Here is a 24,654-nt window from a genome sequence, read left to right as displayed (position 1 = left end):
AACTTAGACCTGATTCGTAGCGTCGTGGAAGCGCATCCCAGAGCTAGTGCTACACGAGCTTTTGCGCTTAAAAGGTATACAAATTTTTATACTAGACTGATTGTTTCACTAGATGAGACCCTTCTTCCTTGGCTGGGATCATTTAGAGCACGCATTTTGGAAGTTCATTATATGGAGAAAAATCCTGAAATGCTTTCCTCAAAAACCATAATTTCTTTACGACTGAAGACAGAAAGACACGAACATCTTGGATGACAAGGAGGTGAGTAAATTATTTGTAAATTGTTGTTCTGGAAGTGGACTTCTCCTTTAAAAGGCACAAAAAAAGTTTTTTTTCTCTTATTCCATGGATTTTACCTGTTTCTCTCCATTTGTTACCAGCGTTTTTCTGCCACCACTATGCGTGCGCAGCTGCAAGTGACGTAACTGTGATGTCTACTTTGAATTGGTCTATAGGCTACACTGTAAAAAAAGAGAATTGTTTCAATTTAAAATAATTTGTTACCCTGCTGATTTATCGACAAAAAAATCCAAGTTGTCGCTTAACATTAAACTACTTATTTTCAAGTTGACTAAACTTCAAATTTTAAGTCAGAGGGGTGACAAATTATTTTAAGTTGAAACAATTCATTTTTTTTTACAGCATTCTAACACAATGAAACTGAAGTATCAGGATAAAGCCTAAATCCAGCATATAGGGGCTCTTTAAATGTTGCATAGTATGTGTGTAGGTGAATTAGTGTCTGTGTGTGTGCATCAGAGACACTGTAGAAGGACAGCTTTCCGGCTGGCCAGTCCAGATACACTCCTACTCTATTAGAAGGAGGAGAAGGGGCGAGTAAGTTGGTTCTCTTATTACTGTGCCAGGCAGAGTATTTGTTATCAAAGCAGATGAGACTCCAGGACATTTCATTGAGCCCAAATCTACAGTCACTTCCTGTTCTCTGGATTCCTTTATACGTCACTGACAATCCAGCTCCCCTCACACTCCATTCAGCCTCCCAATAATAGCGTTCAGACAGACTCTCTCTACACAAAACTTGTTCGAAGCAGTCAAACCTCTCTGGATGATTAGGATAAGGCAGCTCCTCTTCCACTCGTGTCACCTTTCTGTTCCCCTCAGACAGAGAGAGGTGATTGTTTGCTGTGTTTATGTCCAGTGTGAGATTATAGGCATCTGCACACAAGGAGAGAGATTTCAATTATGTCTCTTATAATCTTTGACAACCTTGTGCGTGTGTGTATGTGTGTGCAAAGCAACAAAAGACCCTACATTTGTGTAGTCCTGGTGTAATTCTGAAATGTCCTCCATGGTCCAAACTAGAGAGAACAAAAACACACAATATTACTATACATTTGTACCATACTTCAGGATTTTGACAACAGTGTGAGCTGTTTTTTTTTTTTATTTGTAAAGAATATTTTCTAATATAAAAACAACTGTGACAAGTGGGAGTCATGACCTAGTTTGAGGACAAACTTGTTTCCAGAATTAAACCAATTCTGACAAAATATTCCTTTGGGGATATTTTGGATGTTGCTAAAAAAAATAACCCTAGTTCCATGTGCAAATAGTTAAAAAATTTATTTTTTTGCTTAACTTAGTTTACATATAACACATGATCACTGCTATGCTACATACTTGAGTTTCTCTAGTTTGCAGTTTGGATGCTTCAGTCTCTCAGAGAGCAGCTTCACTCCTGAATCTCCTGGATGATTGTAGCTCATATCCAGCTCTCTAAGGTGTGATTGGTTTGAACTCAGAGCTGAAGCCAAATAAGAACAGCCCTCCTGTGTCACCATACAGCCAGATAATCTTTAAAAATAGATATCAAGTTGAGGTTATTAGTATAGAGAATCTACAAAGAGACAAGTGTATCAATTAAGGGCACAATATGTATGTTTTTTTTATTATTAAAATATCCAAAAGCCACTAGAACAGTGTTTTATATTTTGCTGAGTTATGTACTTTCATTATCCCAAATGTTTAGAAGAATGTTTAAATCCAGAGAAATAAGCAATTTTAACTAGTGTAACGGACCGTGTCATTGTGTCGCCTGCCAATGACATCATACACGTTTTTATTTTGTAGAAAACATGGAAACCCCAAAGACACTTTAATATGTTATGCATTTTATTAGACAGGTGACGAACGCACAGAGTAGCATTTTAACAGAACTTTCAACACACTCAAATGTATCTAGTATGAAAAACCAGCGCTGCTTTTTCCTTCATTTGCATGACCAGTAGACTAATGACATAATAAAAGCTCTGCTGCTTTCAAACCGTGTATCACACTTGTCCTTCATTAGTAATCGCTCCAGCATCCTTGTTTCGCTTCCATGACTTTCAGCCCCACCCTACTTCATACTATGGTGACCTTAATGTCTTTAATACATTAGCTCATCCATGGATAAGATTTCTGCCCAGTCCCGATTGACTGGGGATTAAGACAACAGCTCCCATAAGTCCACACTCAGTCACAGCATCATCAAACTACACTCTTAAAAATAAAGTTTTTTTTTAAGAGTGTACATGTTTGGTTCTCTCTTTGTTTTGAAATGTTTCCCCCTCAACTGCCTTTAAAAACAAATGCCTTTCAGTACAGATTTGTAAATGGTGAATGATGTCTGTCACTCTTCATGAGTTCAGGTTTCCCTCAAAATTTCATTGAACGTGTAGATAAAAAGTACATTTCATTTCTATTACCAGTCATGATCATTTAGCTCAGATGTAATTCTTCTGGCAAGGTGAGAATGTATTCAGTTATGCTGGGAAAACAGTGTGTCTTTGGTAAATTGGTAAATCTATTCCCTGTGTGGTTTCACCAGTATTATGTGACTATTATCTTTCACCATCAGATTTTACATTATACAATTCTAATAATCTCACTTTTGTGAGGAGTGTATTAGTTCAAATAGACAGTTAAACATACTCAAAACTCAACATTAACCAGTAACTTGAGACTAGGTTCTAAACATGCGACAGCTGAGATGTAGCAGCTTATAATTAGTACAGTAGGGGGAATGGACTGACAGAGAAAACCAGGGGTTGGGCATGTTTAGACTCCCAATGCCTAAGGTCATTCCAGCTCAAAAAGATGTCTTTTCATGCTGTTTTTACACGTTTAAAAGCAGGAGTTTTTATTTTAACATTTTAATAAAAAGATTCCTAAATACCTCAGTATCTGCAATTGAATTTTCAGAAATAGTGAATTTAGAAATAAGCGAAGATGAAAATTATAATGACAGTACACGTTTAAAAGCAGGACTTCATGGTATTATATTTTAACTTTGGGTTTTATTTTAACCTTTATTTTAATAAAAAGATTCCTAAATACCTCAGTATCTGCAATTGACAGTGAGGACTCTTCAATCCAGTTGAGAGCAGCTTCACTCCTGAATCTTGCAGGTCATTGTTACTCAGGTCCAGCTCTCTCAGGGGAGAGTCTGACAATTGTAGAGCTGAGGCCACAACTTCACAGGACTGATCAGTGATTTTGCAGTCGGCAAGACTGAAAGATAGCAAAACACATTTCTCTTTGATTTTCTGGTCAAATGGAACTATTCTGGGAGGCTGTTACACCTCTCCTTGTCTTGCTCCACTGGCAGACAGCTGCTCAAAGTTCAAAGCAGTGATGATGGTGTATCTTTAAGAATGGCTGACACAACTTTTCCATCAACACTCAACTCATACAAAACACTTTTTTACTGTATGCTCCTGCTGTAACGTACTTTTCTAAGCGATTTCAAAACGGTTATGCAGCACTTCTCATGTTTCAAAAAAAGGGCAAGCTACTTACACCAAAAAGTTGTGTTAGGCAATATAATGTCTCAAGATTTGTGTCACATTACCAATTGCATTGACACTAGAGAAATTTGTACTCACACAGCTTTTCTGCAGTTTCTCACAGCTGGTATCAGTCTTCTTCTACCTTCCTCTGATGTGTTGTATTTCTTCAGGTCCAGCTCATCCAGTGCCTCCTCTGATATCTGAAGTATGTAGGCTATGGCGGAGCAGTGTGCAGCAGAGAGTTCTTTTTCTGAGTGTTTGTCTGATTTCAGAAACTCCAGGATTTCTCTTTGCAGAGTCTGATCATTCATTTCAAGCAGACAGAGGAACAGATTGATGGATCTTTCAGCAGAAAGAGTGTTTTTCCATTCTTTGATTCTGTCCTTAATGTACTTTATGGTTTCCTTGATGCTCTCCGAGCTGTTCTCTGTGTGTGTCAGCAGCCCCTGTAACAGTCTCTGATTGGACTCCAGCGAGATGCCCAGCAGGAACCGGACGAAAAGATCCATGCGTCCATTCTCATTCTTTAGAGCTTTATCCAGTACTCCTTTATGCAAATTATGAAGTAAATCAAACACTTTCAAGTCGTCAGAAGTGTTATTTACATAGGAGTAAAAGGCATAAAAGCCTGCAAGAAACTCCTGAAAGCTCAGATGTATGAAGCAGTAAACTTTCCTCTGATTGATCACATATTCTTCCTTAAAGATCTCAGTGCAAATCCCAGAACACACTGAGGCCTCAGTGATGTCTATGCTGCACTCTCTCAGGTCCTCCTCATAGAACATGATATTTCCATGCATCAGTTGTTTGAAAGCCAGTTTAGCAAGTTTCACAATCACTCCCTTGTTTGACTGCAAAAGTTTCTGTGGATCTCTCTCGTCTCTCTCATCATACTTCTGATTCCTAATATTTGTCTGAATAATCAAGAAGTGTATGTACATTTCAGTCAGTGTTTTGGGGATTTCTGCACAGTGATCTTGTTTCATGAGGTTTTGAAGGACAGTGGCTGAGATCCAACAGAAGACTGGTATGTAACACATGATGTGGAGGCTTCTTGTTGCTTTAATGTGTGAGATGATTCTGCTGGCTTGCTGCTGGTCACAGATTCTCTTTCTGAAATACTCCTCCTTTTGAGGGTCATTGAAACCCTGAATTTCTGTCAGACGGTTGATGTATTTGGAGGGGATCTGACTGGCTGCTGCTGGCCTGGTGGTGATCCAGATGAGAGCAGATGAAAGCAGATCCCCTCTGATGAGGTTTGACATTAACACACCCAATGATGAAATCTCAGTCACATCAGAAACTTTCTCATTGTCTGAAATCTTGAGTTTAATTTTGCTTTCATCCAGACCATCAAAAATGAACACAACTTTACACAGATCATACACCTTTGGGTCCAGATCTTGAAGTCCAGGTTGAAAGTCCAGGAGAAGTCTGTGAAGACTGTACTGATGATCTTTAATCAAGTTCAGCTCTCGAAATGTGAGCACAAACATGAAATCTACATCCTGATTGGATTTGCCCTCAGCCCAGTCCAGAATGAACTTCTGCACAGAGACGGTTTTTCCGATTCCAGCGATGCCTTTAGTAAGAACAGTCTTGATTTGGTCTTTCCTCATTCTTTTCTTCATCTCATGGCCTGGTTCAGGCAAGGGATCAAAGATGTCATTGCAGTTGATTGGAGTGTCTTGTACCTGTTGTGCTCTGGGCGTTTTCTCCAGCTGTAAAACCTCATGTTCTTCATTCACTCCTTCTATTTCTCCCTCGATGATATAGAGCTGTGTGTAAATACTGTTCAGGAGGGTTTGATTCTCTTGTAGGTTGATTCCTTCATATAAGCTCTCGTACTTCCTTTTCATGCTGGTTTTGTGTTTCTCTTTAACTCTCTGCACAATATCATCCACTGGTTGGTGCAAATTCTGTTCCAGATGTCCAGTCTCCTCCACCTGTGTGTGCAGGGCTTGTTCTGCGTAATGCTGCCTGATGTGGGTCTCAGAGTAGAATGCAGCACAGGTCGGACATGACTTCACAGTTCTGAGCTTCCTCTCACAGCAGGCACAACAGAGAACATCGCCAGCTGCAGTGGAGCTGTGAGCAGAAACGATGTTTTTTCATCCCAAAAAACAAAAATGTAAAAGAACTTAACCACATATCTTATATCTTAACCACACTAACTGGCACACATACAGTGATGAAACACTGAGGTCCCAAATTAACCTGTTTAACCCCCAAATTTTCCCAGACATTAAAAAATAGAAATAAGTATTTTCTGAAAAATTTTTGGGAAAGTGTGTGAAAAATTGTGTTTTATAGTTGGCCCAGCTATTTTAAACTGTTTGATCATATTGCTATTATGCATAAAAAACCCTTACACAACACTGATAAGAATACTGAGATAAAATACAAAAATACAACCATCAATACATTTCAAAATTGTTGCTTTTTTGTAACATATATCATTAAATTTGTCTATTAGTGCTACTAGTATTACAATATTGTAACTTATTTGTAACATTTGAACTTTAAATTTAGTGAAATATTTTGTCATTGCAATATTTTTGTGCGATCTTCACTAAGAACCGCAATTGGATTTATATGTATACCTAAATTCACTGTAATCCCACCGGTCACTATTGTGACCAACCAACATGTTTACTCATTCTATGACCACGCTCAACAAAACTGAATATGTGTGAATTCAGTTATTAATACTAGACACCTTAAAGATAATGTGGACCAAAAATGTTTGTCATATCTTTATATTAACTTCACTAGCCTTCCGTTTTGGAGCTTTAATGCAGCCATCATCTTCTCGAGGTGCAAACAAGAATTAAACTGCTTTGGTCATGTGACAATTTGCACTAACAATGTGAATCTTTAAAAAGTTTAATTGAGACCCTTTATTTTTCCCATATTCGTGGGACGTGCACTAGAACATCAGTTAGTAAGGTTTTTGGAGCTTTATAAATAAAAATATTTTTTACTGTCACTTTTGTGACCGGTGGGATTAAATGGGTATTAATAAAATAAATAAAATAAAAAGAAGAACATGCTAACTGGCTTTTATTTTGCTTAAAGCAGAAAAAGATGAATGCAATTAATCCTGATTATCATGATTAATTGCACCTAACATGATTAATCCCAGAAACTGTGTGCCATTATTATTATTAGGGGCCAAGCACTGAAGGCACCTATTATGTCTGTTAGTTTTCTTCTTTATGTAATTTGGCACACAGATAGAGGACAGTCTCAATATCAACCATAGCAAACGTGGAATCTCTATCTCAAACTGCCTAGAGCCACCACCAGTTGGCCAGATTGGCACTCATGTTTCTGCTAATAACTTTGAACTGCAAGGTCTAGAAGCAAAATTATTCTTTCCTCTGATTCCTTGTCGAATGCAAAACAAAATTTAAATTCATGGGTCAAGATTTTTTGCAATTTTGAATTTTTTCAAAGAAACCTACTCTTTCGACCTAACCAAAATTGGCTCAGATCATCTTCTGGCAAAAAGTTATCAAAACTTTTTCGATACACCAAACTATTTTTGTAAAGCATGTTTAATGAAATTTGCTCAAAAATGGACATTAGGCTATATCTTTGCAACACTTTACTGTATTGCAACTTAAGTCTGCAGGAAGGTAGCTCTCCAGGAGAATGGTTGGAGAGCCCTGGGCCCGTATTCTTATAGCTTCTAAGAATTCTCTCAGAAGGCTCCTAATTTAGCTTAAAAATTTCTACACAGGAGTCTTAGCTTAAGAGTAATTCAGGAGCAATCTAAGAGCAACTCTGAGCGAGGAAAAGACAAAGACTTTTATCTTCGTGAGGAGGTGGGGCTGACCCCGTTGCTAGCTATGACACAGCCTTTTGAAGACTATTATTGTCCAAGAAGGAAATAAAAGAATGTAGAGTCTATTATAAGCTGTCACTTTGAAATTAACTTATTGTAATTGACAGGAAATGAACAGTGACACATTTAGGTTCTGAAAGTGCTGTTGTTGTTTGTGTGATCTCTTTGCTAATAGAAAGTTTTAACAGACCCAAATGCTGCACAGTTACATTTTTTCCAGTTGCCAAATATGTTATGTATAATTAATGTAGTGATTACTTCCATTTATGCCACTATTTCTGCACTATGTTGGAGATGTTAGCATGTGTCTAATAAAATCGGTCACAAACATGATGCCCACACGATCTAATGCATAGCATCTTACTAACTCACTGCCATGCATTGTGTGCAACACATTTCTTCTCCCTTTTCATGTTTTGTCAATTTTCTTTACTGCTAAAGAAACTCTTAAGCCTCTTAAAAATCCTCGTCTGTACTCCTAACAATTTTGTACATTAAGACCTTTTTTAAGGGTTAAGATGCTTTCTGAATTACTTTTTTTCTTTCATTTTAAGAGGAAACACCCACATTTTCTTAGAATTTTGTCCCTAGGAGCTACTCTTTGCACTAAGATTTTTCATAAATACGGGCCCTAATTAAAGACAGCTCCTTAGCTCTTCCTTTTATCTATGCTGTGCTTGGCCCCTTAAATTGCTGCATGCATTTATATTTATCATTATTATTAGTATTACTTTCACAGCCCTAGTCTTACCTTGAATTAGACGTTCCCGCTCCATCACTAAAGACAGGAGGTTTTGTCATAGAGTTGTCACTCTTCATAGACACAGAGATAGAATCTGGAGCTGCTGTCTGAGTGAGGTGTCTGGAAATATTATGTGAACTATTAATATGAAATAAAACATTACAGGGAGAACTGAATGACAGTTTTTGGTCTATTAATTAAACAGCATTCTTGCTTGTATGCTATTACTTTACTAATACATTGTATCTTATGAATTTGAAAAAACATAGCCATAAAGGGATATTTTTGCTTTCATAACTTGAACTATAGGGAAATTGTATTCTCATGTATTTTTTGTTTTTTGAGAGACAGAAAACATCATCTGGCACATCAATTGTGATATTATTGTTGATGATAGATTTTGTTCATATGAAGGGGAAAGCATAAGGACATAAAGACATATCTTACCTTGAATTAGATGTTCCTGCTCCATCACTAAAGACGGGAGGTTTTGTCATAGAGTTGTCACTTTTCATAGACACACAGCTAGAGACTGGAGATGCTGCTGTTTGAGTGAGGTGTCTGGAAATATTTTGTTAAGAGTGTAACAGAACTTACAGGTGAAGCAGCCATAAACATGACTTTAGTGATATTACCCAAACATAAACCATTAAAGCAAGATCTGAATGACAGTTTGTGGTCTATACATTCAACATGTGCAAATCAAAAGCAAGAAAGTAATTTGGCATTTCCATAAATTGGCATTTATTTTTGTTAGTCTACTGCAACTCTAACATACTTGAACAGAACATGATTACTATTTATTAAATGCAAAAAGCTCATTCAAATCTACAGTGCTCTGGTTGCTGAGGACTAATGTTGTTTACAGTATATGAAGGGGAAAGCATAAGGATATAAAGACATATCTTACCTTGAATTAGATGTTCCTGCTCCATCACTAAAGACGTGAGGTTTTGTCATAGAGTTGTCACTTTTCATAGACACACAGCTAGAGACTGGATAAGCTGCTGTTTGAGTGAGGTGTCTGGAAATATTATGTGAAATATTCATATGAAATATTCATATGAACTAACATTTTATCAGAAAGAGCTTTATGGTAATAGACTAACAGAACGTACTGGTAGAGCAGCCATTCTATTACTTCACTACTACATCGTACCTTATAAATTTAAAAAACAAAAACCCATACAAGGATATTTTTGCTTTCACAACTTAAATTATTAGTGTATTGTATTCCAGTAGACTTCATCATGCATTAAATGCTTTTGGCCTCTCAAGGCATTTTTTTTTTTTTTTTTTTTTTAACATAAAAGAGACAGTCTCGAAAACATCATCTGGCACATCATTAAAACAACAATTGTGATATTATTGTTGACAACAGATTTTGTTCATATGAAGGGGAAAGCATAAGGATATAAAGACATATCTTACCTCGAATTAGATGGTTCTGCTCCATCACTAAAGACGGGAGGTTTTGTCATAGAGTTGTCACTTTTCATAGACACACAGCTAGAGACTGGAGATGCTGCTGTTTGGATCTGAACATCCTCCTCCTCTCTCTCCTCACAGCAGCTCATTTTAGAGGCAGTGCCCTCCTCTTCACTTTCCTTGGTATGTCAGAGCATCTAAAATAGAGCTCAAAATAAGGCACAGAACTACAGTCACTTTCTGCTGGTTACTTAAAGTGAATAACAGAAACTGACCTGTTGAAAACTCTAAATAAGCTCAATTGAAAATTTGTAAAAAAAAAAAAAAATAAATAAAAAAAACTACATGCAATTACCTTTATTATTATGTATTTACTATCTTCAGACTTGAAAGGAACATTATTGACTAAATTCATGCATCTTCTTTATGTAAACACTTAATGTGTATGCAATGCTTATTCTCCGCCCTCAGATTCATCTGATTGGTCCACTGTTTGAAAATGATGATGATTATAAAACAAGGACAAAATGAGCAGACAACTATTATTATTATTATATTACCATAAACGACGTATTTTTATAAATATTTGTGAATTTATAATAAATTTTAGTACAAAGGTTTTTAGGGAATTATGCAAAAATTATGTTCATGCAAACATTTGTGTGTACGCATAGGCTTATTAGCGAATAAGACCAAAGAGATGCACTAATCTTCATGCTATCTTTGTAAAAACAAGAAACAGTTAATTTGTGGGGAGAGCAATCACATGTATATTTTCTAAAATTGAAATAAAACTGAGCACCTTTATATATATATATATATATATATATATATACATACAGTATACATATATATATATATATATATATATATATATATAAAGTGAACAAACAAGTTTAAAAAAAAAAAAAAAAAGTAATTCTGTGTCAACTCAAGCAGAGGTCCCTAGCTCAAATTTTTTATTTTGCTAATATTTTTTCTGAAGAAACATAGACATGTATAGTGATGAAAGACAAAATACTAAATGTCATGGATGAATATTTGCTGGGTGATCCACTATTTTGTAGAGGTCAAAATGGCAGTTTTCACCTCAGATTAAAAGCCAAAAATGGAGAAACAGCACTTTTAAGTTTTTTCTTACATTTTCCTGTAACTCAAGAAGTCTTAAAGACATCTTAATGCCCTTTTAGATAATGGGTCTTAAAAAACTTTCCTTTTGACATCTTTATTTTTAAGGCCCTATGAGATTCAGTTCCAGAAATATTGCATTTTCAATATTTGTCCAGGAGTAAACCAATAAATTGTACACATTTTCAGTGGTCAGAAACCAAATGTGGGTCAGGTTGCTAATTATGCTAAATCTTGTCTTTTAAAGAGGAATGTCTGAAGAACAAATAATGTTGAAAGTAGAGATGTATCTTGTTTCTTTCTGTCAAGACAACTGCATTGATCACACCAGTCTGAGTGCCATAAATATTCTTTTTCCAAAGTTTGTGTGTCTATAACTCAAGAAGTATTAAAGATATCACAATATGATTTTAGATTCTAGTTGTTAAATCAACTTCTCTTTTAGAATCTTACTTTTCAAGGGCCTACACCGTTCAGTTCCAGAGATATTGGGATCTCAATGAGGCTCCATATCCAGACTGTTGAATGTTACCCATTTTCATTGGTCAAAAACCAAATGTTGGTCACTTTATATACAGCTGACACTCATTTTATTTAATAAAACAATGTTTGAAGAAGAAATTGTTGAAATTAGAATTGTATCGTGTATCAGTATTTTGACTTTCATCACTATACATGTCTGTCTTTCTTCAAAATCAAACATTTGAGCCAGGGAAGTTTTTGAACATGCACAACACACGGTAGTATCCATTCATCTTCTAATCTCGCTTAGTGTCTATTATTTGTCGGTGCAGTAACTAAACGATTACCTTCGACTGATGATCATCGAAATGCGTTAACCAGAGAAACAAGGGCGCAGCCATCTTCAGACATTTGTGTTTTCACTTTCGTTTTCGAGGTATCTATGCATGTTTCTATGGCATCTCTGTCGAAAGGTAATTAGCTGCTCAAGTGGATTTACTTATTGCAGAGTAAAGTTATTATGAGCAATGCAATGTTCGAGGCGGGTCTCATAACAAATGTCATTTTAAACGAGTGTTTCATTCGTAAATTCGTACGACCTTCTGGCTGTGGAAATACAGACCTGTTTATAAAGATGCAGAACACACGCTGCACGTCATTACCAGCTCGTTTCTACCTTCTCCTAGTTTTACATGCAAAATATTTACATTTTAAAATATGCAGGTAAGAAAGATTTTAAGATGCTTCTCACCTCAGCCGAAGTCTAGAGACGGTGAGGGGTCTGCATGTGCGCCGAACCACCTGCATCAACAGAACACCTGGAGACAGAACACGAGAAGCGGCTTGTATGGCAAGCCGTTTTAGCTTAAAATACTCACAGCGTTACTTGTCGTAATTGCATTTCAACTAGTAACAATTCAGTTAGAGAGCTCTACAATTACATTCTTACTGGTAACCCAGAGGTATTTTAGGTAATGTAATCAGATTACTTTTGGATTACTTTTGACCTACCTCGTTTATCACATTGATTTTAACAGGGTAAACTTGTACCATAATGATGTAACAATACAAATTTGATACTTAATTATTAAAAGACTTAATTTGAAATCTCAGGGGTACTTAACATAAATATATTAGGTCAAAGAGGTTCAAATGACAAAAAGCTTGGGAATGCCTGCATTACATGTAAATAATGTGAATTTGTGCATTTTGAAGAGTTTGAAAGACAAAAGCCTTTTGAAGATATAATATTACATAGTTAAATGACCTACTGAGAGCTAATTCAAATAAAAATAAATTAGTGTTCATCAGAAGTTGATGCAATGTTGAAACACTTATTAAACCTGAAATGACTTTTGTAAATCCAATGCTCAAATGCTGTCGCCTCCTGACTAATCACTAATCTCTGTGTGAATGTTCACAAAACTGAACTGAATAATTTATTGCTATTGTGTAAATAATATGTAATCATGTAATCCATAAAAGGTAACTGTGGTCTGATTATGAGTATTTTAAAATGTAACTTACTCTAATTACAAGTACTTAATTTTTGGAATCTGATTACTAATCCAGATTACATGTAATCAGTTACTACCCAGATCTGGTAGTAACAATGCCAGTTAGAGAGCTCTCTGATTCAGTTCTTACTATTAAGAATGTAATCGCAGTAATCGCTCTATAATTCAAATGTTACTAGTAAGATTTGTTTTAGAGCTTTCTAATCATAACCGTTATTATTAAGAACTGAATTAGAGAGCTTTGTAATTCAGATCTTACTAGTAAGAATGCAACTGCAAAAATTTCTAATTAAATTAGAGAGCGCTCTAATTGTAAGTGTAACTAGCAGGAATTTAATTATAGAGGTCTCTAATTGAATTGTAAGTAGTAAAAATGCAATCACAACGAGTAAAGCTGGGAATATTTTAACCTAACTTGGCTTGCCATAGGCTTGGCTACATAAGCTTTCTGCTCACCTGTCGTTGCCACTGAAAACAGGAAGCATTCAAACAGCAGCAGCAAGGCAAATAACGTTTTCATCTGGATATTATAAACACTTGTTTTTGTAGTTGTGTGAGAGACTTGTGCATTTATCTTTTTAAAGACCCTGTTCATCTTTCTTTTGGTATGTCACGCTGAATTGCAACCAAGTCTTAACCCTTGTGCATCAATAAAAAAATAAAAAATACCTTACCCATAGGTCCTTAGTGGACAAAAATGTCTGTCAAAAAACGGTCGTAACTTTAAGCTGGGGAGCACAGACTTCAGTTTGGTCTTATTTTAAAGAAGACCCATGGCAGATTATTGTTGAAGTAGAAAAAGTTTAAAAAGTGAACCAAAAAAAAGTTATAGAGCTTTAAGTTTATGAAAAATTTTTATATTAAACATGTATTTTATGAAACATGTTGAACTCTAAACTTGCTAGAAAATCAAAGCCATAAATCTAAACAAGTTGTGCTCCAAATTTAAGGTTGATACCTCAAAAGATGAGCTTTCAGGAGGATTTTGTTTGGGTGCAGTACCAGATTTTCCTCATTAGATGCCAGCAAAACTCCGCTGGTGCACACACTGGTTGAATCTGTGAGTTTTCTCTCTCAAATATTACAAGCACACACATACAAACCACACTCTGACATCCACACCAACACACCCGCACAGTTATAGCTGCATTATTTATCCAATTGGCTCTATAATATGCAGAAGCAGAAAACAGGAATAAAGCGAATATTTGCTTTATTGGCCAAACCTGAAAAAAATAAATAAATAAATAAATAAACTGTAGGAACTGAATTTACTGAAGGAAATGGGGGTGAAATAGTAAACTTCCAATAAAAATACACACCTGTGCCAAAATTTATGCACCTGGCAATAACACAGGCATAATGATCAAAAAAACAAAACTGAAAAGGAATGTCTAATTGGTCACACAAGGGTAAAATATGGCATCAGTTTCACTTCATTCAAATAAGCATGACTTTTTCAAAAGAAAAATAGCTATATATTATTGATTTGTTTTTGTCGTTTGGAATATTTACATTCATCAGACTAAACAGGGTAACTCAAAACGTAATCTTGCAAACTTTCAAAAAGATTATTTTTTCAATTTCATCATTTGTTGTTTTATTTTAAGTTGCTGCTGTGTTTGTGCTTGCAAAATGTGAAAAAAAGTGAAAAGCTTGCTGAATTTTGTCATTTTGAAAGTTCAGTAAAAATAATGAATTTTAAAATGGCAAATAATGACGAGAGCAATTGTAAGAACACTTGTTGTATTTCTATAAACAAGCACTATAATGTCAAATTAATTTAATCATTAAAAAGTAAAACTACTTTTAAATGATTAATTTGACATTATAGTTCTTGTTTATAGAAATGTATTTACATGATCTATTTTTGCTAATCTATTAATAAAGTGCAAAAAGCTTTAAAGGGCTCTATGTAATCAAAAACATGATACAAAACCAAACTTAAACCTTCTGAAATCTCAGTCCAGGGCAGCAGGACTAGAGCAAGGCAAAATGCACATGATGAACAAACATGACTGAAGCCATGTGCTCACACAAACCCACCAGACAGAAGAGCACATGGCCCTTCCAATCTTAAAAAAACCCTGATAAATAAAAACTATAATAGTATCTCAATGAAACTGTAAAATAAGGCAGTTATGATGTAAATATAGGGTGAAAGTGCTATTAAACACAGTTACAAGCATTTTTTATGTATGAAAATACCTTTATTTTCAGATCTAGAAGCAACGACAGTGGAAACTGCTTTAATGAGTTACAACCTTTATTTTCCATTGACTTTGCCAACATGTTTAAAACCCTTCTTTTTCTTGTTCTTCTTAAATTTCTTGGTAAAGCTGGCAGATTGAACCTGAAAAACAAGAGAAAGTTATACATTCAAGCCTAAAAACCTGATGTCACCACATTTCTCACAACATTCAGTTAATATATAGACAAGGCAAGTTTATTCATATAGCACATTTCACACACAATGCTAATTCAACGTGCAAGATACATAGAAAGGAAATAAAACAATCATAAAAATAACCACAACAATAAACACAAAGCATAAAAAAAAATTAATTACATAAAAAAAAGATTTAAATTAAAATAATTAATTAAAATGGTTAAAAATTAAAAAAAGTGCATACATAAAATATAGTGCAATCATTCATGTGTAGTGTAAAACTGCTACATGAAATGTGAGATATGATTATGGTTTTAATTTCCCCTTAATTTAAATGAATTTGATTAATTTTGTGTATTTTTCTCATTATATTAGCTTTTTAAAATGCATTTTAATATTTAAATTTTAGTGTTAATTAATTTTTATTTCAGTTTTAGATCTTTACAGTTTAAGTTATTTTATCACAAAATGAGAAATTTTGTTTTTCCATTTCAAGTAACAATTTTTTTTATACATATACTTTAGTTTATAACAACACTGATATGTGGCACTGTAAATGTGTGACTCATTTAAAATTAAAAATAGATCAATTGTTGATGTTTAACTTCCATTATTATAGCAAACATGACTGAGTGACGCTCACCTTTTTGCGTTTTTGCATCTGGTTTTCTACTTCCATTTCAGATACTTCATCATCATCATCATCATCGTCATCGGTCTGAAAATCATCTTCCTCAGCATCGCTCATGTTCTGCTCATCGTCTGCTTTCTTCACCGTGAACAGAGACGCTGTAGAGAGACACGTCTGACATTAGTGATCAGCAGCAGGTGTGATCAGCTCATTATTTACGAAGCGCGCCACTGACGGGGGTAAAGATCAGACATGCTGTCCTCGGAGTCGCTGTTGTCGCTGTCGCTCGAGTTTGGGGCCCAGACACCGCTGTCATCCTTCCTGCTGGCTCTTCGCTCACTTCCTGCAGCCTCGTTGTTCTCTTTGGGTCTCTTCTTCTGTTTGAGCTGGACAGGGACGTACTCCACACCCTGCCGGACACACTCCTCATCTGATATGGACAACAACACAGTTGAATGCAGGAGTGTCAGTGTTGTAAAAGCACATCATGTTGGTGTGTGACTTACACTGATCCAGAGCCTTCTTGTAGCGTTTGCCGCTGACGTGACGGAGAACGTGTTGCGGCACACGGTTGATGTGACGTAACGTGAGTTTGCAGAAGAGATGATTTCTGAGAAAAAAAACAATGTAAATTAATCACTGGGAAAAAATAAACTAATCCTGAAATAAAAAAAGACACCTATAATATTTTAAAATAATATTTTTTAACAAGAAAAAAAAAAAAAAAAAAAAAAAAAAAATCAATGACAAAAGCACATATGACAATTACTAAAAATAAATCTAAAATTAAAACTGAAAATATAAAAATCAAAAAGTTAATTTAAATTATTAACTAATGCATTACATTTTACATTACGTAAAAGTCAAAATCTAATAGCACATAAATAACGCTAAAATATTATAACACTAATGTGCATAATTTATCAGTACAAGTTATTTTCATATATTTTAAAATGTAATTTATTGCTGAATTTTCAGCATCATTAATCCTGTGTTCTGTGATATGATCCTTCAGAAATCATTCCAATATACTGATTTATTATCAATGTTGGAAACAGTTGTGTTGCTTAATATTTTTTGGAACCTGTGATACTTTTTTTAAGAATCATTTAATAAATAAGTTAAAAAGAACAGTGTTTATTTAAAATAGAATTTTCTGTAACAATATAAGCTAACATTTAATGAATCTAAAAATCTGTTGTCAATAAAGCATTGTTTTAAAAGAAATTAATACCTTTATTCAGCAAGAATGAATATTCTAACACTAATGTGCATGATTTATCAGTGCACGTTATTTTAAATCAAATGTAAATGTCCAGTTTATGACTTGAGAAAAGCTTTAGAAGATATGTTTTGACAAGAGATGAAAGAATGACTACAATAAGGCCAAACAAAACAGATCAGTAACAAACCTGCAAATCATGCAATCATGCAATATTACATACACATAATGCCGTTAAAAGGTTTGGGATCCATAAGATTTTTAATAGTTCTTAAGTTTCTCATGCTCATGAAGGCTGCATTTATTTAATCAAAAATCCAGAAAGAAAATAGTAATATTGTGAAATATTATTTTAGTGTAAAACAGCTGTTTTATATGTGAATATATTCGAAAATGTAATTTATTTCTGTGATCAGATCTGAATTTTCAGCATCATTAATCCAGTGTTCTGAGATGTGATCATTGTAATATGCTGATTATTATCAATGCTGAAACTGTTGTGCTGCTTCATATTTTTTTGGAACCTGTGATGCTTTTTTCAGGATTCTTTAATAAAAAGTTAAAAAGAACTGCATTTATTTAAAATAGAAATCTTTTGTAACATAAACTACCTTTAAAAATCTGTAGTCACTAAATATTTCTTTTTTTAAAATGTATGCTTTTATTCAGCAAGGATGTGTTCAACTGATAAAAAGTGATAGACAAAACTCTAATGAAGATTTTAACTTTTTATTCATTAAAAAAATCCTGATAAAAAAAGAATCACGGGTTTCAAAAATATATTGAACAGCAAAACTATCTCCAACATTTATAATTCTAATAATAAATCAGTATATTATAATGATTTCAGAAGGATCATGTGACACTGTAGACTGGAGTAACAGCTGATGAAAATTCAGCTTTGCATCACAGGAATAAATTATACTGTAAAGTATATTAAAATAAAAACCATTATTTTATATTGCAATAATATTTTGCAATATTATTGTTTTTTTTTCTGTATTTTTGATCAAATAAATGCTGCCTTGATGAGCAGAAGAGACTTCTTTAAAAACATTTTTAAAATCTTACAAGTGTGTGTGCGCGTGTATTATATATATATATACACACTACCGTTCAAAAGTTTGGGGTCAGTACATTTTTATTGTTTCTTTTTTTTTTTTTTTAAGAAATTAATACTTTTATTCACCAAGGATGTATTAAGTTAATAATTAAAAGTTTATTAAAAGTTAATAATAAATAATTTACATTGTTATAAAATATTTATATTTTGAATAAACACTGTACTTTTTAAACTTGTTATTCATGAAAGAATCCTGCAAAAAAAAAAAAAAAAAAAAAAAAATCACAGGTTCCAAAAAATATTTGGCAGCACAACTGTTGATATTATCCAACATTGATCATTCTAATAATAAATCCGCATATTAGAATGATTTCTGAAGGATCATGTGACACTTAAGACTGGAGTAACAGCTGATGAAAATTCAGCTTTTCATCACAGGAATAAATTCTATTTTAAAGTACGTTAAAATAAAAAACATTATTTTATATTGTAAAAACATTTTGCAATATTACTGTTTTTTTCTATATTTTTAATCAAATAAATGCAGCCTTGATGAGCATAAGAGACTTCTTTAAAGACTATTACAAGTCTTACTGACCCCAAACTTTTGAACAGTAGTGTATATATATATATAGCATGAAATTATGCTTAAATTGCACTGGGTCTTCGCACAACGTTTTGTCCTGAGTGTGACCATTTTAAGCGTCAAGTGTAAACAAGTTTATGAAAGAAAATGAGAGTGAAATATTGAAACTCCAATGCAAAAAGACATTTTGACAAAATGCATGCTGTTTGCATTAAGACAGCAAAAGTGATTTAAAAAGGTTGCACAAAGTTCAATGTATTGCTGCTGCTGCTCTCTGAGGGGTCACATGTGAATTCACACACTTTCAGAAGTGTTGTGTACTACAGTGTAGTGTAGTGTAGTGTAGTGTAGAGTACTCACGGCTGTTTAGTGCTGCTGACTATGTGGGGCTCATACTGGCTGTAGTCAAACTCTGCCTGTGAGCTCAGTTTCTTGTATTTCTTCCCCGCGGTGAAATGCTGCAGTTCGGCGAGACTACACGGAAACTCATGATTGTTCAGAGTACAGCGGATCTAAAACACACACACACACACACGTTGTGTTTACATGTTTTATGGGAACATTCCATAGGCGCAATGGTTTTTATACTGTACAAACCCTATTTTCTATCGCCCTACACCTAAACCTAGCCCTCACAGGAGACTGTGCACACTTTTACTTTCTCAAAAACACTCATTCTGCATGATTTATAAGCCTGTTTCCTCATGGGGACCTCACAAATGTCCCCACAAGGTCAAAATTTACTGGTATTACTATCCTTGTGGGGACATTTGGTCCCCATAACGTGATAAATACCAGGTGCGCGCGCACACACGCACACACACACACACACACACACACACACACACACACACACGTTTGTTTTTGTGAATTGTGGGGACTTTCCATAGACTTGTATAGATTTTATACTGACCAAACAATATTGTCTATCCCCTAACCCAACATCAACATCATCTGACACGAGTAAAAACACGCTTTCAGCACTTCATACTGCTGAAAACAGTTGAAATGTACATTTACGGTCATAATTCAAACCTTCTTGGAGTCTGTGAGCTGAAAACAGGGATGCTTCTGTAGAAACGATCTCAAATCTTCCGGTAAATCCTCCATAACAGCAACAGTAACATATAGTTTATATGAAGAGAACCTGTTATTGCAATTATTATCACAGCAGCGCTGAAAAAAGCACACTAAACCTCAAACTAAGAGGGTACACACTTGTGTTTTGCTGCACATGCTGCGCAGCGCGACGTTTCAAAAACTACAACGTGACGTCATATAAACACGACGCTGACGTCAGACCAAAGACTGTCTAGCGAAATGCCTGAAATTAGAATTTTTAAAGCTGCGAAGTCATAGGAGATTGGAAAATCGTCACGCAATAGATATACAGACTCTTATTTCATCAGTATTTATAATAATGAAATATTTGGAGCTGAGACAGCAGGTGGTTTATATTTCTGATGAGGCGCGTTCTAGACGCTCGTGACAGTCAGCTGATTCTGAGCTGTTCAGTCTCATTTACTGTGTTCTGTTATTAAACATATATGTAGCACATTTGCGCGCGTTGTAATTATTTTATTTTCATTTGTATGGTCGTAGAGACTAATTTAAAAATGTCTGGACCAAACGGAGATCCGAATATTTCAGTTGATGATGGAATAATCGAGGATGAAGATGAATTCAATGAGGAAGGTATTAATGCGCCTGTTTATTAACTAGTTTTTAAAGATACACTCGAATACTGTCATGTGTCCGGATGTTTCACTTTCGAGTTCGTTTCTAATTCTGTTATTCTGTTATTTTTAACAATTCATCGTTTCTGACTACTGCGATATAATGATTTTTTTTTGTGCTTTAATTTTATTATTTAGAGGAGTGCCTTATATAAGAACTATAAAATTATAATAATTGTATTATATATATATATATATATATATATATATATATGTGTGTGTGTGTGTGTATATATAATGTAATTAAAAAACAATTATGAATGTATTATATTAAAATATGTTTGTTAATAGTTAATATTTTTATTAATAACAATATTTTTTATTAATAATTAATAAATATCAAACATAGCAGACAATTTATATTATGTCTGCTGTATTTATTATTATTATATTATTATTATACATTATTATTATTATTATTATTATTATTAATATATTCATTATAACAATATATGTTTTTATTTTATTATTCATATTTATTAATATACACTACCGTTCAAAAGTTTGGGGTCAGTACATTTTTATTGTTTCTTTTTTTTTGTTTGTTTTTTTTTTTTAAGAAATTAATACTTTTATTCACCAAGGATGTATTAAGTTAATAATTAAAAGTTTATTAAAAGTTAATAATAAATAATTTACATTGTTATAAAATATTTATATTTTGAATAAACACTGTACTTTTTAAACTTGTTATTCATGAAAGAAAAAAAAATCACAGGTTCCAAAAAATATTTGGCAGCACAACTGTTGATATTATCCAACATTGATCATTCTAATAATAAATCTGCATATTAGAATGATTTCTGAAGGATCATGTGACACTTAAGACTGGAGTAACAGCTGATAAAAATTCAGCTTTTCATCACAGGAATAAATTCTATTTTAAAGTATGTTAAAATAAAAAACATTATTTTATATTGTAAAAACATTTTGCTATATTACTGTTTTTTTCTATATTTTAAAACAAATAAATGCAGCCTTGATGAGCAGAAGAGACTTCTTGAAAGACTATTACAAGTCCTACTGACCCCAAACTTTTGAACGGTAGTGTATATATTTTTTTCTTTTTCTTTTTTATCAATATTTATTGATTACATTATGCAAATGATTGTCATTAATAAATATTGATAAAACTTAATACATATATTTTATAATTTAAAAATATTTAAATATAAGAACTGTATAAAAACAGTTTTATATATATATTACATTTTTGAGTCACTCCTCAAATGAGTACAATTAAGTTGTAAATTATAAAACAAATACATTTCATTAAAAAAACTAATTTTATTAATTATATTAAAATATATTTGTTATTATTTAATATTTTTATTAACATTTAGTAAGTTAATAAATAATAATTATTAGAATTAATATATTCATTGTAACTATTTTTTTGTAAATATTTAATGATTTTTATTCCATTGTTCATATTTCTTAATTTATTTAAAAATATTTTAATCTTTATTTAATTAATATTATTTTATTTTTATATATTAATATATTTTTTATATTATTATTATAGAATAATATAGTATATCTTCTATATTATATAATTTATTTTATTATTAATAATACATTTTATTCGTAATGATATCATGCAAATTATTGTTTTTTAGTAATTTTCACAATAATAATGTTAATTGTATTATTCTATCAGTTTTATTTACGTTTTTCATCATTTTATTACATTTCTATTATTATTTATTACAAATTATGTGTGCGTATATAACTGAAATGTATTATAATGTGCCTAATTGTAATGAAAATAGTAAAAAAAATATATAATATAACATTACAAGTCTGAATGAATATCTGAATCACTGTATTTTATACAATATCTAAGCAAGAGTCATTTATGAAAATAAAAATCACTTCACATCATCATCTGCTCACCACAAAAAAGCCTCATGAAAGTGAAGTGAGTTGCAGCATTTAAAGAGTTTGTTGATGTTCTGAATGTTCTGGTGTTTCAATCAGAATACGCTGCGATCGACTCCATGCTGGACCAGATCAACTCCTGTCTGGACAACATTGAGGAAAGAAACGAGGCGCTGAACGGCAAACTCCACGAGCTGCGGAGAGAGTTCAGAGAACAGCTCAATGATGAAGAACAGCAGCAGCCGCCTCATCCTCCTCCTCCTCCAGATGAAGATTCAGAGTCCACAGACACAAAAACTGAAGACTAGACGACCAAACCCGTCCATGTGTTTCCTCATGATGTTTCATCGTCACTCGTCGATGTATTCAGATGTCAATCAGTGTCAGTGTCTCTATGGACCAGTAGTGTAGAATATGTGTGTATAAATGTATTTATGTTGACTGTGTCTAAACTGTGCTGTATTAAATTAAAGTGGTTTATTGCTTTCATTTGATCTGAGTTATTATAGTTTACTAGAACTAAATCTAAAAGCTTAAAAAGGTTTATTGTTATAAATGTTTGAATATATAAAAAACCCAAGTTGATGACGGAATAATCGAGGATGAAAATGAATTTAATGATGAAGGTATTAATGCAAAATACATTATAATTACACTGCAATCTTTTATTTGTGATGTTTTACTTTTGAGTTAGTTTTTAATTCTGTTATTCTCAATGATTATTTTTAATAGTTTCTGACTACTGCAATAGATTTACTTTTTGTAATTTAATTGTATTATTTAAAGGGGTGACTATATATATATATATATATATATATATATATATTATAAAACGTTTTTATGAGTCACTCAAATTAATACAAATTAAATTGTAAATTATAATAAAAATTATTAAACATGCATTTTATTTATATTAAAATTTATATTAAACTTATTTTAAAATATATTTATTAATTTTTATTTTTCATCAATATTTGTTAGTAATTATTTACAAATATTTGAAATTATACAATGAATTGCAAAAGACTGTTTATTAATAATTTTCACAATAATAATGATAATGTTAATTATATGATATAATTTTTATATGCATATTTTATCATTGAATTAAAGCCTCTGATAGATTATTACTTTCATATGATGCGCAGTATGAATATGTGAGAGTTATTAGTTAACTAGAAATAAATCTAAAAGCATAAAAATGTTTTTATTACTTAAATTACATTTTAAAGTTCCACTGGCATTATTACCACTTTAATTTAGTTAACTAAAATTAAAAATTAAAAAATGCAAGCATTTAAAATAATCATAAACTACTAAAAATGACAAAAACAACAAAATTACTAAGGCATTGACTCAAAAAAAAAAAAAACCCATACATATATAAATCAAAATATACACTTTAACTTAAAATATTTGTTTTTAAAAATCTATTTTAAAAAATATTAAAAAATATATATATATAATAAAGGTAAATTCAAATTATTAAAACAAACTAGTAGTATCTCAATGCTAAAACAACACTGATATTTGGAAAACAATTTTAAATAAAATGATCAAGGATGTAAACAAGTTATAAAGTTCATAAATAATCCAGAAGTCCTTGTAATCATCAAATATTTTAATAGAAATTAAAATGAGCCAAATGCAGCAAACAAACATTGGAAAAACATGAAGCTCAGCTATAAAACACTCTTGTTCTGTTCAGTTTGCCAGATGTTGAATAAAACCCAGATATGAAACGCACGGCTCTGATCCGACGGTCGGGTTTGTGTTTAGCTTGCCTTAAATGAAGTGTTCCTCGTTCATCAATCCAGTTCTAGTTCCAGAGCTCCAGTTATTACATTTGCAACATGAGACATTCTCACCGTCACAACAGCCACAATCACTCCTCGATGAGCCAATGAAGCCTACAGTTTAAACCAGCCTGAAGTGGTCTGCTGGTCTTAGCTGGTTTAAGCTGGTCTTGCTAACCTGACTAGTGAGAAGCAGTTTGATAGTGAACAGGATTGATTTTCTAAGATACAGTAAAAGTTTGAGCAGTTCCTTCCATTAGAAACACATTATTCTGGCAATGACTGTCATCAAATGAAGTATAACCATCAATAATCATACAATAAAAAACATTTCACTGTAATCTGAATACAGTATGGATCTGGTCACGTTTCATCCCAAAATCAATGGAAAATAAAAAAAAAATGCATTTGTTATACTTCCTGTAATTAAA

General features: G+C 32.9%; 3 protein-coding genes across 10 annotated transcripts; 1 reads left to right on the top strand and 2 right to left on the bottom strand.

The window, feature by feature from the left end:
• Nucleotides 1–270: 270 nt before the first annotated feature.
• Nucleotides 271–12,218, bottom strand: LOC127165502 (NACHT, LRR and PYD domains-containing protein 3). Of its 8 annotated transcripts, XM_051110180.1 has the most exons (11): nucleotides 11,750–11,942; nucleotides 10,168–10,301; nucleotides 9,816–10,020; nucleotides 9,295–9,408; nucleotides 8,832–8,945; nucleotides 8,394–8,504; nucleotides 3,889–5,880; nucleotides 3,341–3,514; nucleotides 1,643–1,816; nucleotides 1,274–1,320; nucleotides 271–1,177 (listed from the first exon to the last, which is right to left on the bottom strand). In XM_051110180.1, the coding sequence occupies exons 3-11, from the start codon at nucleotides 9,959–9,961 to the stop codon at nucleotides 648–650; spliced, it is 3,402 nt and encodes a 1,133-aa protein (XP_050966137.1). In that variant the 5' UTR covers nucleotides 9,962–10,020; nucleotides 10,168–10,301; nucleotides 11,750–11,942; the 3' UTR covers nucleotides 271–647. The 8 variants fall into 8 exon arrangements, with proteins under 8 accessions (XP_050966137.1, XP_050966139.1, XP_050966141.1 ...); XM_051110182.1 differs by lacking the exons at nucleotides 10,168–10,301; nucleotides 11,750–11,942 and adding an exon at nucleotides 12,154–12,218 and having other exon boundaries at nucleotides 9,816–10,009; XM_051110184.1 differs by lacking the exons at nucleotides 10,168–10,301; nucleotides 11,750–11,942 and adding an exon at nucleotides 12,154–12,199.
• Nucleotides 12,219–15,123: 2,905 nt separating this feature from the next.
• surf2 (surfeit 2) lies at nucleotides 15,124–20,075 on the bottom strand. The gene is made up of 6 exons (XM_051110199.1): nucleotides 19,846–20,075; nucleotides 19,171–19,322; nucleotides 16,446–16,549; nucleotides 16,175–16,369; nucleotides 15,952–16,097; nucleotides 15,124–15,272 (listed from the first exon to the last, which is right to left on the bottom strand). The coding sequence occupies exons 1-6, from the start codon at nucleotides 19,918–19,920 to the stop codon at nucleotides 15,186–15,188; spliced, it is 759 nt and encodes a 252-aa protein (XP_050966156.1). The 5' UTR covers nucleotides 19,921–20,075; the 3' UTR covers nucleotides 15,124–15,185.
• Nucleotides 20,076–20,286: 211 nt separating this feature from the next.
• Nucleotides 20,287–22,916, top strand: bbln (bublin coiled coil protein). Its single transcript, XM_051110203.1, has 2 exons — nucleotides 20,287–20,505; nucleotides 22,527–22,916. The coding sequence occupies exons 1-2, from the start codon at nucleotides 20,403–20,405 to the stop codon at nucleotides 22,733–22,735; spliced, it is 312 nt and encodes a 103-aa protein (XP_050966160.1). The 5' UTR covers nucleotides 20,287–20,402; the 3' UTR covers nucleotides 22,736–22,916.
• Nucleotides 22,917–24,654: the final 1,738 nt, after the last annotated feature.

This window comes from Labeo rohita, chromosome 5 (assembly GCF_022985175.1).
Source record: "Labeo rohita strain BAU-BD-2019 chromosome 5, IGBB_LRoh.1.0, whole genome shotgun sequence".
NCBI classification, from domain to species: Eukaryota; Metazoa; Chordata; class Actinopteri; order Cypriniformes; family Cyprinidae; genus Labeo; species Labeo rohita.
Note: the sequence above shows the minus strand (reverse complement) of the source record. Positions and strands in the feature narration are given on the sequence as shown.

Bases quoted from the DNA above. Each gene is read 5' to 3' on its own strand.
- LOC127165502 (XM_051110182.1), bottom strand. From the start codon at position 9,961: ATGAGCTGCTGTGAGGAGAGAGAGGAGGAGGATGTTCAGATCCAAACA. The intron at 9,409-9,815 runs GTAAGATATGTC...TAATATTTCCAG, and splicing joins GCAGAACCATCTAATTCGAG to ACACCTCACTCAAACAGCAG. The intron at 8,505-8,831 runs GTAAGATATGTC...TAATATTTCCAG, and splicing joins GCAGGAACATCTAATTCAAG to ACACCTCACTCAGACAGCAG.
- surf2 (XM_051110199.1), bottom strand. From the start codon at position 19,920: ATGGAGGATTTACCGGAAGATTTGAGATCGTTTCTACAGAAGCATCCC. The intron at 19,323-19,845 runs GTTTGAATTATG...TGTGTGTTTTAG, and splicing joins AGCTCACAGACTCCAAGAAG to ATCCGCTGTACTCTGAACAA. The intron at 16,370-16,445 runs GTAAGTCACACA...TGTCCATATCAG, and splicing joins CAAGAAGGCTCTGGATCAGT to ATGAGGAGTGTGTCCGGCAG.
- bbln (XM_051110203.1), top strand. From the start codon at position 20,403: ATGGTCGTAGAGACTAATTTAAAAATGTCTGGACCAAACGGAGATCCG. The intron at 20,506-22,526 runs GTATTAATGCGC...TGTTTCAATCAG, and splicing joins AGATGAATTCAATGAGGAAG to AATACGCTGCGATCGACTCC.